Source organism: Henckelia pumila, chromosome 2 (genome assembly GCF_033568475.1).
Source record: "Henckelia pumila isolate YLH828 chromosome 2, ASM3356847v2, whole genome shotgun sequence".
Classification (NCBI taxonomy): Eukaryota; Viridiplantae; Streptophyta; class Magnoliopsida; order Lamiales; family Gesneriaceae; genus Henckelia; species Henckelia pumila.
The window spans coordinates 122,011,406-122,027,898 of record NC_133121.1 but is presented as its reverse complement, the minus strand read 5'-3'; the positions used below and the strand labels follow the sequence as shown (position 1 = coordinate 122,027,898).

At 31.0% G+C, this 16,493-nt stretch overlaps 2 protein-coding genes across 2 annotated transcripts; one reads left to right on the top strand and one right to left on the bottom strand.

Annotated features, from left to right (window-relative positions):
- The first annotated feature begins 395 nt into the window (after window positions 1–395).
- LOC140878308 (protein FAR1-RELATED SEQUENCE 5-like) lies at window positions 396–4,045 on the top strand. Its single transcript, XM_073281909.1, has 7 exons — window positions 396–756; window positions 872–1,022; window positions 1,234–1,296; window positions 1,659–1,709; window positions 1,803–2,539; window positions 2,656–2,766; window positions 2,870–4,045. Exons 2-7 carry the CDS (start codon window positions 989–991, stop codon window positions 4,043–4,045), a joined length of 2,172 nt encoding a protein of 723 aa, XP_073138010.1. The 5' UTR covers window positions 396–756; window positions 872–988.
- An 8,968-nt stretch (window positions 4,046–13,013) lies between these two features.
- On the bottom strand, window positions 13,014–13,631 carry LOC140877134 (uncharacterized). The gene has a single exon (XM_073280661.1). The coding sequence runs from the start codon at window positions 13,574–13,576 to the stop codon at window positions 13,184–13,186; it is 393 nt and encodes a 130-aa protein (XP_073136762.1). The 5' UTR covers window positions 13,577–13,631; the 3' UTR covers window positions 13,014–13,183.
- Between the last annotated feature and the right edge of the window lie 2,862 nt (window positions 13,632–16,493).

Here is a 16,493-nt window from a genome sequence, read left to right as displayed (position 1 = left end):
CAGTCGCACCGAGGAAATTTTGATCGATCACTTGGCAGCCGAAAGGAGATCAAATCTATTTTGCTTTCGTGTTGGGGATTTTGATCCGACCATCCTTCATCAAGCCATGAGTTAGTTGTCATCTGTCGAGCGGTGATAGTTTCTGCTACTTTTTCCGTGCAATCATATGGATTTTTACTAATTTGCCTTTAAATTGTTTCCCACTGGGATGATCTTGAAGACTTGAACTGCATTATGATTTTCATATGAATAGTCAAGTTTAACAATTAACATTACTGTAGCCAATCGTATGCCCTTTCTCTTGACAACTAATGAGTTTTTTTTGGGTTTTCTTTTGCTTTGTTAGTCTTTGATTGTTTGATTCATTCAAAGAAGTGTGCGAGAATGGGCTATGCATTTGTTCTTCTTGATGAAACATCTAAGAAAATATTGGTTTGCTAACCTTTAGCTTATGACCTGTTTTGATACTCCTTAGAGATTCTTCTCCTATTCTGTTTGTGGCCTTCACTTCTATATGCTACATTTAGTGGCTGGATTTTACTTATTGTTTTAAAATATGTCATGAGACTGCACATGTTTTTATTTTCCTTTTGTTTCTGTTGTATGCTTCTATTATTTGTATTTCTCGGATTGTGTTTGTGTGGTTATGTAGATTCTCATTTGTTTTGGTGCCACATCACAGCGTGTGTTTTTCTATTTTACTTTTTTGCACCAGATCCTCCTATTTTGATTGAAAATCCAAGCAGTTAACTGCAGGTACCACCAGCCCTTGCTTTTCAGAAATTCTGCCGTTTATGTTCAAAATGAAAGTGATTTTTATCCTTCTTGTTTCCTTTCCTGGTTGATTTGGTTGGAAATGATCTTTTTTCAGATTGATTGCACAAAGAAAATTTTGGTTGATTTGTTTCTATGTCATTAGAAAGGGCTAGATCATCTCAGCGGCTGTCATACTTTTTCTAGTTTTCTTGTTGGATAATTAAATTCGGATATGGAGAATGAAGCTGAAACTCATAATCAAGAAGGTAATTTTTTTTCATTTTAACAAACTATTTAACTTTTTTAAATACAAATGTTTTTGTTTATATTGAAAATGTGTTACTTTCATTTGTTGCAAAGAATTGAATTATGTTTCCAGAGCATCATTTTATTTTAGTTTACACAAACATTTCACAAAAAACATTACCTTTTAAATTATATTTTAATGCTATTTTTTTAATTATTTTGTCATTGTAGGTCAAAATTTAAATTCTATTGTCGTTGTTTCTAGCGATGAAAATGAGACAGACATAAATAAAGGTAAGGTTGACATAATTTATGTGAGACCTCGATTCTAATCGGCTAATAACGAATAATTAAACGCCATTAATCAAGAGCCAAAAGAAAAAGAAGGAAGAATTTTTTTTTTTAAAACGGATGAATAGGCTTTATTTGAGATAATCAGAGATTTCCGAAAATTGCAAAATAGTCCCTGATAAAAAACGAATCGGCCCTCAACTTCTAAAATCTCTTATTATCTCAAATAAAGTCCATTAAAAAAATTTTGGGGCGTTACAACTTACGAAGTGTATTATGTTTATCAAAAAAAATAAAATAGATTTTCATTTTAGTTGTTTCTTGTAATAATATTTGACACTTGTTTGAATTTAATGTAAATGAAGATGTTGATCCGGCAGCTAGTAGTGAACAAAATATGATTCCAGCCAGTGAAGGTAACATTTCTCAAATTAATGAGAAATATTTGGTTTTGGTTAAAAAGTATTAGTTTTTATTAATGCTAGATATATGTTTTGAAATTATTACAGATGACAATACATATTCTGTTGATATAACTGGTTCTCTGATTGGTTTGACGAGAAAAACAATTGATGAAATGTATCAATTGTATTCTAACCATGCAAGGGACATTGGTTTTAGTGTTCGTAAATCAACCACGAGGTACTGTAACAATCAAAAAGTTGTAATAGAGAAATATTTTCTCTGCTCTTGTTCTGGAACGAAGAAAATAGAAGATTCAAATCCAGATAACTTAAGTGGTGGATCAGTGGGAAAGATAGGAAAAAGATCTTGTCTGACACAAACAGGATGTAAAGCTTTATTGAGAGTTAAATTGAATGACGAATGCCTTTATGAAGTTGTATCCCATGTGATGATACATAATCATGCATTCACTAGGATAGAATGGAGTCATCATCATCGATCAGAAAGGAGAATTTCAAATGTGAAGGGTAAAGCTATTGAAGATATGATATCTTCTGGGATGAGAGCTACTGATTCTTATCGTTATATGGTACATGAAGCTGGTGGAGAGGAAAACGTTGGTCATACTTTGATGGATCACATGAATTTTGTGAACCATTGGAAAATGAATGCAATAGAAGGAGGGGATGCACATAAAGTAATTGAAATGTTACAACAAGAAGATGCTAAAGATAATGACTTTTTTTTCAGAGTCAAATTAGATGATGATGGGAGATTGTGTAATGTATTTTGGAGGGACTCGATGATGAAAGAGGATTATGACATATTTGGTGATGTAATGGTTTTTGACAAACTTATCGCACTAATAAGTACAATTTGATTTGTGCTCCTTTCGTGGGTATCAATCATCATTGGAAAAATGTGATGTTTGGTTGTGCATTTTTATCTGACGAGAAGGTCGAATCATTTCAATGGCTCTTTGAAGTTTTTAAGAAATCGATGGGCGGGAAATGTCCTGTCAGTTTGTTCACCGACCAAGATCAAGCAATTTCAAATGCAATAGAAAAGGTCAATAAATTTTGAAATATATTTGTTGAATTTTTATTTTGATGTAGGTTTTTTATGTGAATTACTCATGTGAATATAACAAGTATTTCTTATTTTGATGTAGGTTTTTCCGGAAACAAGACATAGGCTATGTCTTTGGCACCTTCATCAAAATGCTGTAAGTAGGTTTGCAAAGTTGAGAAGTCAAAATTCTTTTAAAGATGCATTTAAGAAATGCTTGTCAGGTTGTGTTGATGAAAATGAATTTGAAAGCTGTTGGAGTTCTATGATTTCAGACTACAAACTAGAGAATCATCCTTGGTTTAATTGTTTGTATGGATTAAAGGAAAAATGGTGCACTGCATTGAGCAAGGATTTATTCTCTGCTGGAATTCTGTCTTTCCAAAGAAGTGAAAGCACTAACCATGCCATTGGATTCAGTGCAAAGAAAAACACAAGCTTGACTGACTTTTTTGGAATTTTCAAGGAAATGTTAAAGAATTGGAGGAACAAAGAACAAAAAGATGAATTCCAATGTTCAAGATCAATACCTGAATCTGCCTTACCATTGACTGGGATGTTGAAGCATGCTTCTGAGGTATACACATTGACACTTTTTAGAGATTTTGAGGCTGAATTTTTAAAATCAATCTCTAGTTCTTCTACTCTTATTCTAGTTGAAGACAGAATGATGGTTTATAATGTTTCATCACACGATAATGACGGGCTATCTCATCGTGTCATATTTGATTGTTTGAGTAATCTAATCACGTGCTCTTGCAAGAAATTTGAAGAGTGTGGCTTCTTGTGCTATCATTGCTTAAGGGTCTTTCATATAAATTCGATAGTTTCCATACCAGAGTCTTATATTAAGAAAAGATGGACAAAGTTTGCTAAATCAGAAATTTGGGACAAGTTCAATAGTACAGTTGGGAGGTCAGAGAAGTTTAGGGATTGCATCCCTTGGGGTCATGAAATGGCACGCAAGTATTATAATTTGGTGTTGCAATGTCAAGAAAATAAGGAGGCTCGGATGATTGTTGAAGAAGGATACAACAGAGATTCTGTAGCTATTAATGCTCTGATGAGTTCATTGACTATTACAGAGCAGTCAGATACTTCCATTCATTCAAATTCTTCTCATATTGTTCAAGATCCTACTCATTCTGTTACAAAAGGAAGAAGTCAAAGGATAAAAGGACACTTTCAGAAAAGCAAGAAGAAGAAAATTGATGCATCAAATTCAATTCAAGCAAAGGAATTTGGTTCCAAGACTCCAAATATTCATTTATTATATTGAGATTTTTTTTGGTCACATACTTTCATAGATACTATTAAAGTTTACATGAATGAAGTTTACGAAGTTTTATTTTTATTAACATTTTTTTTTGTCACATACTTTAGAAAAACAATTGTGTCTAGCTAAAAAGGGTTTTATTAATAAATGTTGATCTAAAAAAAATTATTTATAACTATTTCCTGAACCATATTGATTTATTTTTTGAAAAGTGAATTGTTTTTAGGTAGTGTTTGCAAACCTCTAAAAATTAGTGATTATGAATTTTTTTGTAAATTATTTATAACTATTTCCTGAACCATATTGATTTATTTTTTGAAAAGTGAATTTTTTTTATTAACAATTTGTCAAAAAAAAGTACATAATTTTGAATAAATTCTATACAATAGTGTGTATTGATTTTACCTTAATAAATCATAATTAAGAGCACTTAACAATTTAAGAACCGGGACCAAATTATAATGCAACATATAATATTTAATAAAATCAATACATGAATGTGTAAAATCCCCCTTTGTGGATGGGAAGATGCACCATATAATTTTAAATAAAAGCAATACAATAATGTGAAAAATCCCCCCTTTGTGGATGGAAAGATGTCACTGCAAAAGCAAGAGACATTGCTGCAAATTAACATAATATATTTAACACCACACCATTTATTATCTAACTAAGCCATGAAAGAAAAACACTTGATGAAACTTTATTTGAATTAAAATAAAAGTAATTGAGTACTAAAATTCTTCAAACCCAAACAACTAAGCTAACTAACTTGCGAATGGATATTAAATTCGACATAAATCTAAACTGCTGCAAATGAAATCTGTTCCACAATGAAGGAGCTTAATCAAAATAGTCATAAAAACAAACTAGTTCATTTCTTTTGTTTCTTTCTCCTCATATTTTCTGCTCCATCTCTCTTCAAATCTGAAACCTTGGCTTGAAGTTCAGGCTTTTTTAGTATAAATCAAACAACAAATTTCCAAGCCACCATTTTTTGCCGATTCTTTTCTTGTCTTTAACTGAATAAAAAATAAGAAGTAACATTAGTTCCTGTCAGCTCACATGCAGTGTATCTGCTATGATTAAAAGCATCATAGCATAGTTTTTAAAATTAAAAACAAAAGGTTTTCCATCATAATCAATATTCACTAAAGCAAGAAATCTACTCATCACACAAAATTATAACTACATCAAACAAATACTTGGTCGTGTCGTGTATCCCAAATCGGTTTCACAACAAAAACTAGATTGACTAATAAGCTTAAAACACTCTCCCAACTAAAAAGGCAGGATTTTTTGTACTTGAATCAGAAGAGAACACCATCGCTCCATGAGTCATATGTCTCATGTTAACATTACATGCTGAACAGAGTGCATATGCTGAACACTGAGCTGAGTAAAAAACCATCTAGAACGGCTAATGGGCGTGAGGATTCAACCAGAAGTCTACTCTGTGGGTTTAATACAGACTCTAGTCCTTACAGTTTTATTCCATCTCTCTTCAAATCTGAAACCTTGGCTTGAAGTTCAGGCTTTTTTAGTAGAAATCAAACAACAAATTTCCAAGCCACCATTTTTTGCCGATTCTTTTCTTGTCTTTAACTGAATAAACAACAAGAAGTAACATTAGTTCCTGTCAGCTCACATGCAGTGTATCTGCTATGATTAAAAGCATCATAGCATAGTTTTTAAAATTAAAAACAAAAGGTTTTCCACCATAATCAATATTCACTAAAGCAAGAAATCTACTCATCACACAAAATTATAACTACATCAAACAAATACTTGGTCGTGTCGTGTATCCAAAATCGGTTTCACAACAAAAACTAGATTGACTAATAAGCTTAAAACACTCTCCCAACTAAAAAGGCAGGATTTTTTGTACTTGAATCAGAAGAAAACACCATCGCTCCATGAGTCATATGTCTCATGTTAACATTACATGCTGAACAGAGTGCATATGCTGAACACTGAGCTGAGTAAAAAACCATCTAGAACGGCTAATGGGCGTGAGGATTCAACCAGAAGTCTACTCTGTGGGTTTAATACAGACTCTAGTCCTTACAGTTCTATTCCACTTCCCTACATATACAGTGGCATAAAAAGATTTCATTAAAACATTACACCGAACAGTTTATCGTCCCCACATACATTCTCCAAGTTCGGCTTCTAAACCATGCAAGAAATTGTAAAAAAAAAAAAAAAAAAAAAAAACCCATGTCAAATGGGCACGCAGGAGCGAATCCTTGTACATTAATCTACCGACACTTGGCAGAACAAGTGCGTACTTTTAAAATAATAACTAATATTTATCACATAAAATCTAATACCTATTACATAAAAACTAATACTTATCACATAAACTCTAATCCTATTCACATAAAAACACATTCCACAAATAATTTTTTCAAAAAAAGATTTTATTTATTACAAATTAGCAAACAAAGGAACTAATACTTTTAATATGATAACTAATACGTATCACATAAAAACTAATAATTATCATATAAAAACTAATACGGTTAACAAAAAAACCATTCCACAAATAACTTTTTTCAAAAAAATATTTTACTTAACAGAAAGACTTTTTAACAGAAAAAACTAATACTTTTTATCGAAAGAGTAACACTTTTTACAGAAAAAGTAATACAAACACTTTTTAACAGTTTGATCAAATCCAACTGGTATGTCCCGATAGGTGTGATATTCAATCAATTCTAGTCTTTGAACTACACACACATAAGAAATTTGTAGAACCACGAGAGAAGGTTAAAAAAAATATAAAAATTTATAGGGGTTCACAAACTTTTCTCCACAACCCACAAAGTAGTATGCCACCAACATATTTGGGCACTAGCAATAGCAAATTATCTTAATCTTAAACAATAAATTCATGGTGAACAATAGATAGGCAGGAGAAACAAAAATATGACAACAAAGCCATCAGGATTTGTCAATCACTAGAAAAAGTACAGTTGCATCCAAGAAGCACTAAAAATTATGGGGAAAGGAGAAAGAACATAGGGCTTACGATCATGGCCACCGCGAACTAGTTCATTTCTTTTGTTTTTTCATCCTCCTATTTTCTGCTCCATGTCTCTTCAAATCTGAAATCTTGGCTTGTAGTTCAGGCTTTTTTTTATAGAAATCAAACACTTTGCTCGGCACCTCCAGCCTCAAATTATTGACCTTACTAAGCACAATGGTTGCACAGATTTCAGCTCTAATTACTCGTCTTACAACAGCCTAGAGTCAATAAAACAAAAAAAAATTAATTATAACTCAGGATTTATAAAGAGAAATTTATTTTACAATCTCATTCAAAATTTCATACCTTTGACAAATCTGGAGATGAGTATACTATACCCTCAAAATACTTCATATGATGCATCAAGTACACACCACCATCAACATCTCTCTTTCTTGTTTGCCAACTTAAAGCAACATTTTCAAACTCATACATCAAAACCTCATCAGCTTTCACATGCTTTTTTTCTTTCAAAAACTTGGACATTTGATTATGCTACAAATTGAAAACATACAAGACAATGAAAACGTAAAAGAGATATTTTAGATTTATTAAAATTATATTAGATACTTTACCACTATTTGGGCAGCATGAAAGAAAGAATTTTCACCATCATTATACTTCCTGTTATTCAAATATTGAATTTTTCCTTGGTCCAAGTTTATAACAACAGCAGCAAAGTGATCATCTAAATGGAGTGGCACAAAAATCTATGTTTCCAAAAAATAAGATAACTTCTAATTAGTGAAACATTATTATTTAATTATAATAAATTTCAAATAAAATTTAATTCTTTTTACCATGTCCACAAAGCTCAAATCACCACCATGTTCACTCAACCATGAACTCCAAATATTTCTCATAGCAGCTTCATTGGTTTGCAAATCAGAATCATCATGAAGCAGCTTATGTAAATAAGTCTATTGGAAAGCAAAAAATATACTATAAGATTAACAATAACATATTAAAATCAAGAATCAAATTACAAATATTAAAAACTTACAGAATGTGCGAGGTTGAAACAAAAACGCATATGCTGCGTGTTTTTTGTTTTTTCTTCTTGATTGATTAAGAGACACCATACATCAATGATAGAAACATATATGTTTGAAAAACTCAATGAAATTATGTCCTTCCTTTGAATAGGACACATAAGATGATGGTGAAACAAAATCTCCCTAATTGTAGCAGAAAGAAGAAAATCAAATCATCAAAAGAGAGACAAACTAAATTCAGATATAAAAATATAATATGAATTATGGTTCATAAACACTTACTCTTGATTCAAAGCTTCATCAACAAAGAAACAGTAATCGATGATCTCTTTGTGTTTTTTATCCATATCAAAGACAATGTCCTTGTTTGCCTTCATGAAGTCCGACACATATCCCATTTCTTCATCAAGCCGCCAATATTCATTTGATAAAATAGCTTCACTTACTTCTTGGTCAGACAAGACATCATTAGACCTCTCTTCATTATTTTCTGCAAGGACATTTCTTTGTTCCGATGTCAAAAGATCAAAAGAAGGAAACTCTTCAGCCAACTTTTTCATAGCCAAAAAATTATCAACCACATCATCTATATACTTCTGAATTTTTGGCTCACAAAAGAATTTCTGACTCTCCGATAAATCAGGAGAAGCTGCAGCACGTTTCTCTTCCATTTTTTTCTTCATTTTCAACAACCTCTTCATGTGATGATTGGACACTACAGAGATATCCCTCTTAAACAACAAGAGTGTTTCATGTACATCCTAAAAAATATGAGATAAATTAAAGAAATATAATGATTAGTGACTTTACACATCGTAAAAATAAATACTATTGAAGAATATGGACAAAGTAACTTACATCTTCTGTCATCTTCTGTATATCTGAATCAGTAGGTTCGCTATCAGGCAACTTATATCTGATATACCTTGAAGTTTCATGCACTGCATCAAAACTTAATTCATTCTTCTCTACACTTTGATTTTCTTCTTCTTCATATTTTTCTCCCACCATTGTCCTATCATTCAAACCAGTTGGATAGATCCCGACAACCCATTCCCCTTGTTCATAATCCCCAGCTTCTCTCTCTTCTCTAATTCTTGTTCGGATCCTCTCACTTGTCCAATGTTGAATCAAAGGTGGCATACATGGTTCAGCAATGCCATGCCACTTCAGCCTATGGAAGTATATAATTTGCAACAACAAGACACACCCACTAACATTCTTCACCTTTAAATTGGAATTATATTTTTTCACAGCTTTACAAAGCTTGTTTAGGACATAACTACACCAATCATACTTTGATATCTTATCAACTTCAACTAACGATTTTAAGGTACTAAGATCAATCAAACGATTTGAAGTTGGAGTTAAAAATGATGACAAACTATAAATAACAAATAGTATTTTGAAATCATTTCCTCCATCTATCAACTTTGTGAGAAAAAGGTCCTTCAAAGAACTCAATGTTGAATTGTAGTCAATATCATAATCATTTTTCAGTTTTTCCAGCAAACAAAGAGTAGTTTCATCACATACCAACTTTAACTCATTCCCATCATTTCTTGGCAGTAGAAACACATCCCTAACATCGTCTGAAGTTATGACAAAGCTTTTGTTGTTGTTAACTGTAAACATTTGACTTGCTCCATTGAAGTTTTTCACCAACCATCTCAACATCGTATTTGGTAAAGATGTAACACGCAGATGGAGCAAGCCACCAAAACCAATGCTTCTAACTGCCTGCTTTTGTTGTTCATTCAATTGTTCCACAAGTCTACACAGACCTTGTGGTCTACATTGGGTAACGAACCCTCTAACTTCACTACAAAAAATAAAATATATATTTATATATGAAATAACGCCAAAATTAAATTTAATTGCATGTTACATTAACATCAAAAAAAAAATTAAGACATTGACAAGATAATACAAAAGATAATACCATTGACAAGAAAAGCAATACTTTTTTTTGTCAAATTAGCACACTTTAGAAAAAAAAAAAAATTAACAGAAAAAACTAATACAAAAGATCACAAAAGTAACACTTTTCACAGAAAAAATAATACGAAATTATATAAGAAAAGACTAAGCACGTAATACATTTTGTCACATTAGCATACATTAGAACTAATACTTTCCCCTACACAACTAATACTTTTCATTGAAAATGTAATACTTTTCATGGGAAAAGTAATACCTTTTAAAACAATAACAAAGGAACTAATACTTTTAAAATAACAAAAGAACTGATACTTTTAAAATAATAACTAATACTTATCACATAAACTCTAATCATTTTCACATAAAAACACATTCCACAAATACTTTTTCAAAAAAATATTTTATTTATTACAAATTAGCAAACAAAGGAACTAATACTTTTAATATGATAACTAATACGTATCACATAAAATCTAATAGTTATCACATAAAAACTAATATTGTTAACAGAAAAACCCATTCCACTAATAGCAAATAAAGGAACAAATACTTTTAAAATGATAACTAATACTTATCACAAAAAAATTAATACTTATCACATAAAAACTAATATCTTTTTACATAAAAACTCATTCCACAAATAACTTTTTTCAAAAAAATATTTTACTTAACAGAAAGACTTTTTAACAGTAAAAACTAATACTTTTTATCAAAAGAGTAACACTTTTTACAGAAAAAGTAATACAAACATATATAAAAAAATAAATGCACATATTATCATCAGCATAATTCTATTCATTGAATCAAAGTTCAACAAACTAACCATATTTCCTTGTTAGTTTGTTTTTCTGCTTCAACATTTTTAATAATATTAGCAAGCTGTTTTCCTTTATCTTTATCTTTCTCCTTTTCCTTCATCTTTATTTTTCCTCCCTTATTTTTTTTTTCAGGAGGCTTCCCAGAAGTTCCCTCATTCTCCTCCAGGGAAATAGTCCTCTTTTTTCGAACCGGCTCTTTCTCCTTCATACTTGTATCCGCCTATAAATTTTCAATCATTTTTAACACTAAACAACCATATATTTCATTTTTAACAGTAAAACAACCATGTTATTAAAATCTGTAATTAAGATGGAAACTTGTAGAATTGGCCCACATTATTATCTAAACCATATTAGTTTGCAGTTAATGATTCTCACATTTTTGAAAGGGTTAAAACTTAAATGAGATAGATGCTAAAGTAGATTTTTGAAACAATAAGAACAGATAGATTTTTTTAACCAAAATCTATAGGACCCCATGAAATTGACAAAACAGAAGCTTCGTGTTTTTAAGCTTTATTTACAAACTGTGTCCCCAAATACGTAAGAATAAACAAATTCAGAAGATAAACTTGTTCACCTGTCAAATGATAAAAATCAGAACACAAAAGTTTATAAATGTATTCCAGATTCCAGAAAGCAAATTACTCAATGAAAGATTAAAGAACAGAAAACCAACGAAACTAAGAACATGGTGGATTGGTATTTCGTTCATGACTTCCTTCGAAATTAATCAATTTTTTTACGATTCGAATACAAAAAACACAAACCAGCGAAACCGAAATCAAGAGAACTCTGAACTTTCACCTTATTTTGCATGAAAAATTTGTGGAAACGTAGTAACAGCTACGATATATTACTCAAAACTCTGAAATCGAATTTGAAACTAACCGGAGAAGAAGCTACCAATATCAGTCGCGACAACACTTCGATCGCACGGAAATGCCTCAAATCAGTAGATCTTTGGCTCAAAACTAAGACTCTTTTGTGTGGAACAAAACCTATAAACAGATTTGTTGGATTCGTCGGATAATGGAATATCGAAGAACCCTAGTAAACCGAACTTTGTTGAGTTTAAGCCCAATTAAAGAATCCGCCCAATAACAAGGATCCGATTGCTAGCTTGGGTATTTGAATTTAAAAATTAAATTGATCCGTCTCCTGTGAGACAGTCTCACAGGAGAGTTACTCAAAAATTATTAGGAAATTTGTTAGGGAAAAATCAAATAATAAATTATAATGAGACTTGACAGTAGGATTTTCATTTCTAGCGTAGTTCAACTTTTAACGGACAGCTTAATTATCTTGTCAACTGTTCCTACTTAATCAATTAATTAATTAATTAATACTTTTTACCCCCACCGAATCAATTTTTTTTTTATTAAAAAAACAGTATCACTCATTTCATGCACAACTTTAAATGATATTCCCCATTTTATACATAAACAAATTAAAGAGCATATAATATTTTTAATACGTATGTTTAAAAGTTTATATATATATATATATATCAATTTTGCTATCATGCCCACTCACCGTGCCCACCTAATGTGACCACCATGAGGTGACACTCAACTATTGGATGTGATGAATTGTGCGTCCAATAGTTGAGTGTCACCTCATGGTGGGCACATTAGGTGGGCACGATGGGTGGGCAGGATAGCAAAACTCATATATATATATATATATATATATATATATATATATATATATTATATATATATTATATCGTTGATATATATGTCGCTAGCTACATCTTGTGGTGCATGCATAAGATAACAATTTATAAATAAATACTAGACAAGGCTTCCAATTCCCGACAATTCCTTGCATGAAATATGACATGTTATTTGAAAGTATATGTTGTGTTTGCCTGCAAAAAATCAAGAAATAAATATGACATGTTATTTGAAAGTATATGTTGTGTTTGCCTGCAAAAAATCAAGAAATTTTTAACCTGCATGAGCCAATTGGCCTACTCATGTGGAATGAGATCCCCTTAGAAGTCAACTTTTTTAAAAAAAATCAAGAATTTTGTTTTATACATAGTTGGATCTAATTTAAATGCATGTGTCTTAACTCTTACTAGCCACTATATAGTAATAATTATCGTGATGAAAATTAAAACACCAATTAATTATTAAAGAAGAAGCAAAAAAAAAAATTTGAAAAATGCATCTCCGAAATATTGTTCAAATCAAGGGGAAAAAAACATCAAAAAATCGAAAAATAAAACAAAAATTGATGCTTAGGTAATCACAGCCTTAAACGCTGGGACTGCAACCCTAAACCCACCGCAACCATTACCCTTGAGCTTGAAGCACTCCGGTAACGGTTCCTCCACCGTCCGATCATCTCATTCCTCGATCCCATCGTCTCCACCGTCGATCCCGTCTCCATCATCCAAGGCCTCTTCGCAGCTCTCCTCCTCGTCACCAGGCGGTGGCTGGTCGGAAACGTCGTCGTCGATGGGGACCATATTCAGTACGAGACGACCATTGCACCGATGAGCCTGGAAACACTCGCCGCGCTCGGTTTTCTCTTCTTTGATTATCAACCTCCCATCACTCGTATAATACTTCCTCATCACCCACGCCCCGTGCTGCATCGGCGGCGGGTACTCCTTCTCCGCCGCCTCGCTCCTCCGTCGACGGAGGCACACACCTCCGCCGTGCAGCTTTGGGGTTTCTACATCGGATTTGAGATCGACGCAGCTCTCGAACCCAATGCAATCAACAAAATCGCCCATCCGGGCAGTTACGCATCAGGGAAAATAAAGGGTTAAAAATTCAGAAATCGGGAGAATTTTGGTTTGTTTGTGCATGGAGGTTGGGGGCCATGGATTCATATATATATATTTATATATATACAGAGAGAAATGGAGGAGAAAAGAGTACAGATGTATTGTATTGAATACAGAGAGAGAGTGTGCCAGCCAGCTAATGGTATGGTAATATGCATTACCGGGAAATGGGTGATTTTTGGATTTGGTAATTAGGATAAAATTTGAATTAATTTCGATTCGGGGTATAATTAATATTGTTCTTTATAATTTTATTTGAATATAAATCAGTACTTTAAATATAGTTAAGTTACATATCATATCAAGGAAAAATACGAGGAATTCCCTATTTACAGAGCTGGTTTAATGTGTTTTGACGAATAAAATATTGAGTATTAACGGCATAGTTAGGTTCAGTGTACGGTGTTGTACTCTACACATTAATTTCAGATTCCTATTTTTTCCTACCACTACACGGAAATGAGATAAAATTTAGCTATTTATATTGAATTCGTATAAATCTTTTTTTAAAAAAAAAATGGACAAATATAGATTTTTTTTAAGATTATAAAAATATTTAAAATTATATTAAGAATTAAATATTTTATATTGTTTAGTCTGCTAATTCGACAAGGTGTCGTGGATAGTTTTTGGAGTAATTTATTTCTTTTTCGTGTGGGTGAGGTTAAACAATTAAAGTTTGGGTTAATTGTTTAAGCTAACAAATTATATAAACGAGGGAAAAGTGAGTGAGCAAAAAAATAATGTACCAAACATAAAATCTGTATATAAATTTAATAATATTTTCGTAGGTTATATAATATATATATAATATATATATTATATAACCTACGAAAATATTATTAAATTTATATACAGATTTTATGTTTGGTACATTATTTTTTTGCTCACTCACTTTTCCTGATAATAATAGTTCAAATATAAATTTCAGGTAAATATATTTTTCTGTCAAAATATTTTTGATATATATTATGTTAATTTGATCATAATAAAATTATCAACAGTTCACTGTATTTGAAAAGAATGTTAATTCTTTTTATTTATCGATCTGAAAAATTGTTAACCGATTTAATTGTAATTTTTTATTTATCGATACGTGCCTTCATTATGAATTCATCGCCAGATTGTGAATCCGATAGTTACAGTACAAATACGATCGTCTACAGAGCGTAAACTCGACAAAAAAAAAATCATTAATTCGAAATTCGAACTCTAGATCTTACTTTGATATTAACATGTTCGATTATTGTTAATCAAAAAAACAAAAACCATTGACTGTACAAATGCATTTTTCGTATTAACAAAACACTTTATTTTATTTTTTATGAAATTAAATATTGGAAAAGATTTTAGGTACAATATAATGCTATATATACAATGTTTATTATAACCAAATCCTAAGAATATTAATTGCGTACAGTTCTCAAGTTAAGTTAATGTCCAGTCGAATTCCTATTTGCAATCAATTCTGACATTTATGCAACATGCATTTATTGGATATTCCATTTTGAAAGTTGATATATATTCTACAGCATAAGAATACGATATGGTGTAACGACAAAAATTGAAATAAAATAATAGTTGTTTTGTTAAAAATAATACCGTAAGAAAGATATTTATGTGTTTAATACTAATAATTATGTTTTTTTTAGAAAATGGAAGTTCTTAGTCGTCTTTAGTCGACAATCCTTCACTATGGAACCAAATTCAGACATATTATTCTTTGTAGCCATCGTAACTGTCTGATCATCCCTCTGATCAAAATTCACTCGATTAATTTGCAATCCACGTTTATATCCATGAGAGAGCTTCACTGTTACATCAATATTTTTTTTTTCCGGATACATTAAATATTAAACAATTGACTATGCATGTAATTGATATATAACTTAGTAACTTAATGAAACTTATGAAAATATTGTTTCTGCATGGAAAAGGCCCAAATAAACAAGATCGCGGCAATATTTCATTTCACGGCTTATATAATCAATATTTACCCAACAAATAGAAATTAATTGACTAGTTTTTAATCGGAATGAATCGATGGAAGAATAAAATTAATTAACTTGCCATACAAATATTTTAATTAATGATATTGATATATAAGTATTATGACTTGAGATTTAATATTTTATGTATTACACAAAATTTGTCAAATAATCAATAAGGGGGAGACCTTGGTTCAAATTTCACATTAAGAAATATTACACCCAATCCGAACATATATATTATCAATATATTAAAATATCTTGACATCGTAATATTTTTTTTAACTTATAAGATTAATTCAACATATATATACCCTATATATGTGCAAATTGCTCAAAAATCCTCAATGCAAACATTTTTTACTCTGCACTTCCTAGCCACTTTTTTGTACCACATTTTTTGTTAATTTGTACCACATCTTGTATGATTTTGTACCACATATTGTATTGTTTTGTACCACATTTTATGACTAGGAACCCCAAAGCAAAACATGTTTGCATTTGGGGATTTTTGAGCAAATTGCCCATATACATATATATATATATTGATTGATTGACAAATCAGTAGAGAATTACAAGTAATTATTGAATGTGAAAGTGTCAATTTGTCATGGCTAGAAATTGAAAAAGTGATTGAAATTAAATTAAGAGTATCGAAAATATTTTACCTTTGTTTTTCTTAGTGATTATCTTATGAATAATGCTAAAGGTACAACACATATCGTATACAACGATATTTACAACAAATATCGTGAGATTTTGCTATTATGTCGCGATATTTTACTTCAATTTATGATGAGATTTTGATAAATGAAATTTTTGTATTGATTTTTTTGTGTTGTACAAATTGATGTACAAATTTGGTTGTACATGTA

Excerpts from the sequence above, each read along its gene's own strand:
- LOC140878308 (XM_073281909.1), top strand. The coding sequence starts at position 989 with ATGGAGAATGAAGCTGAAACTCATAATCAAGAAG. Across the intron at positions 1,710-1,802 it reads TATGATTCCAGCCAGTGAAG|ATGACAATACATATTCTGTT; the intron begins GTAACATTTCTC and ends AAATTATTACAG. Across the intron at positions 2,540-2,655 it reads ACATATTTGGTGATGTAATG|GTCGAATCATTTCAATGGCT; the intron begins GTTTTTGACAAA and ends TCTGACGAGAAG.
- LOC140877134 (XM_073280661.1), bottom strand. The coding sequence starts at position 13,576 with ATGGGCGATTTTGTTGATTGCATTGGGTTCGAGAGCTGCGTCGATCTC.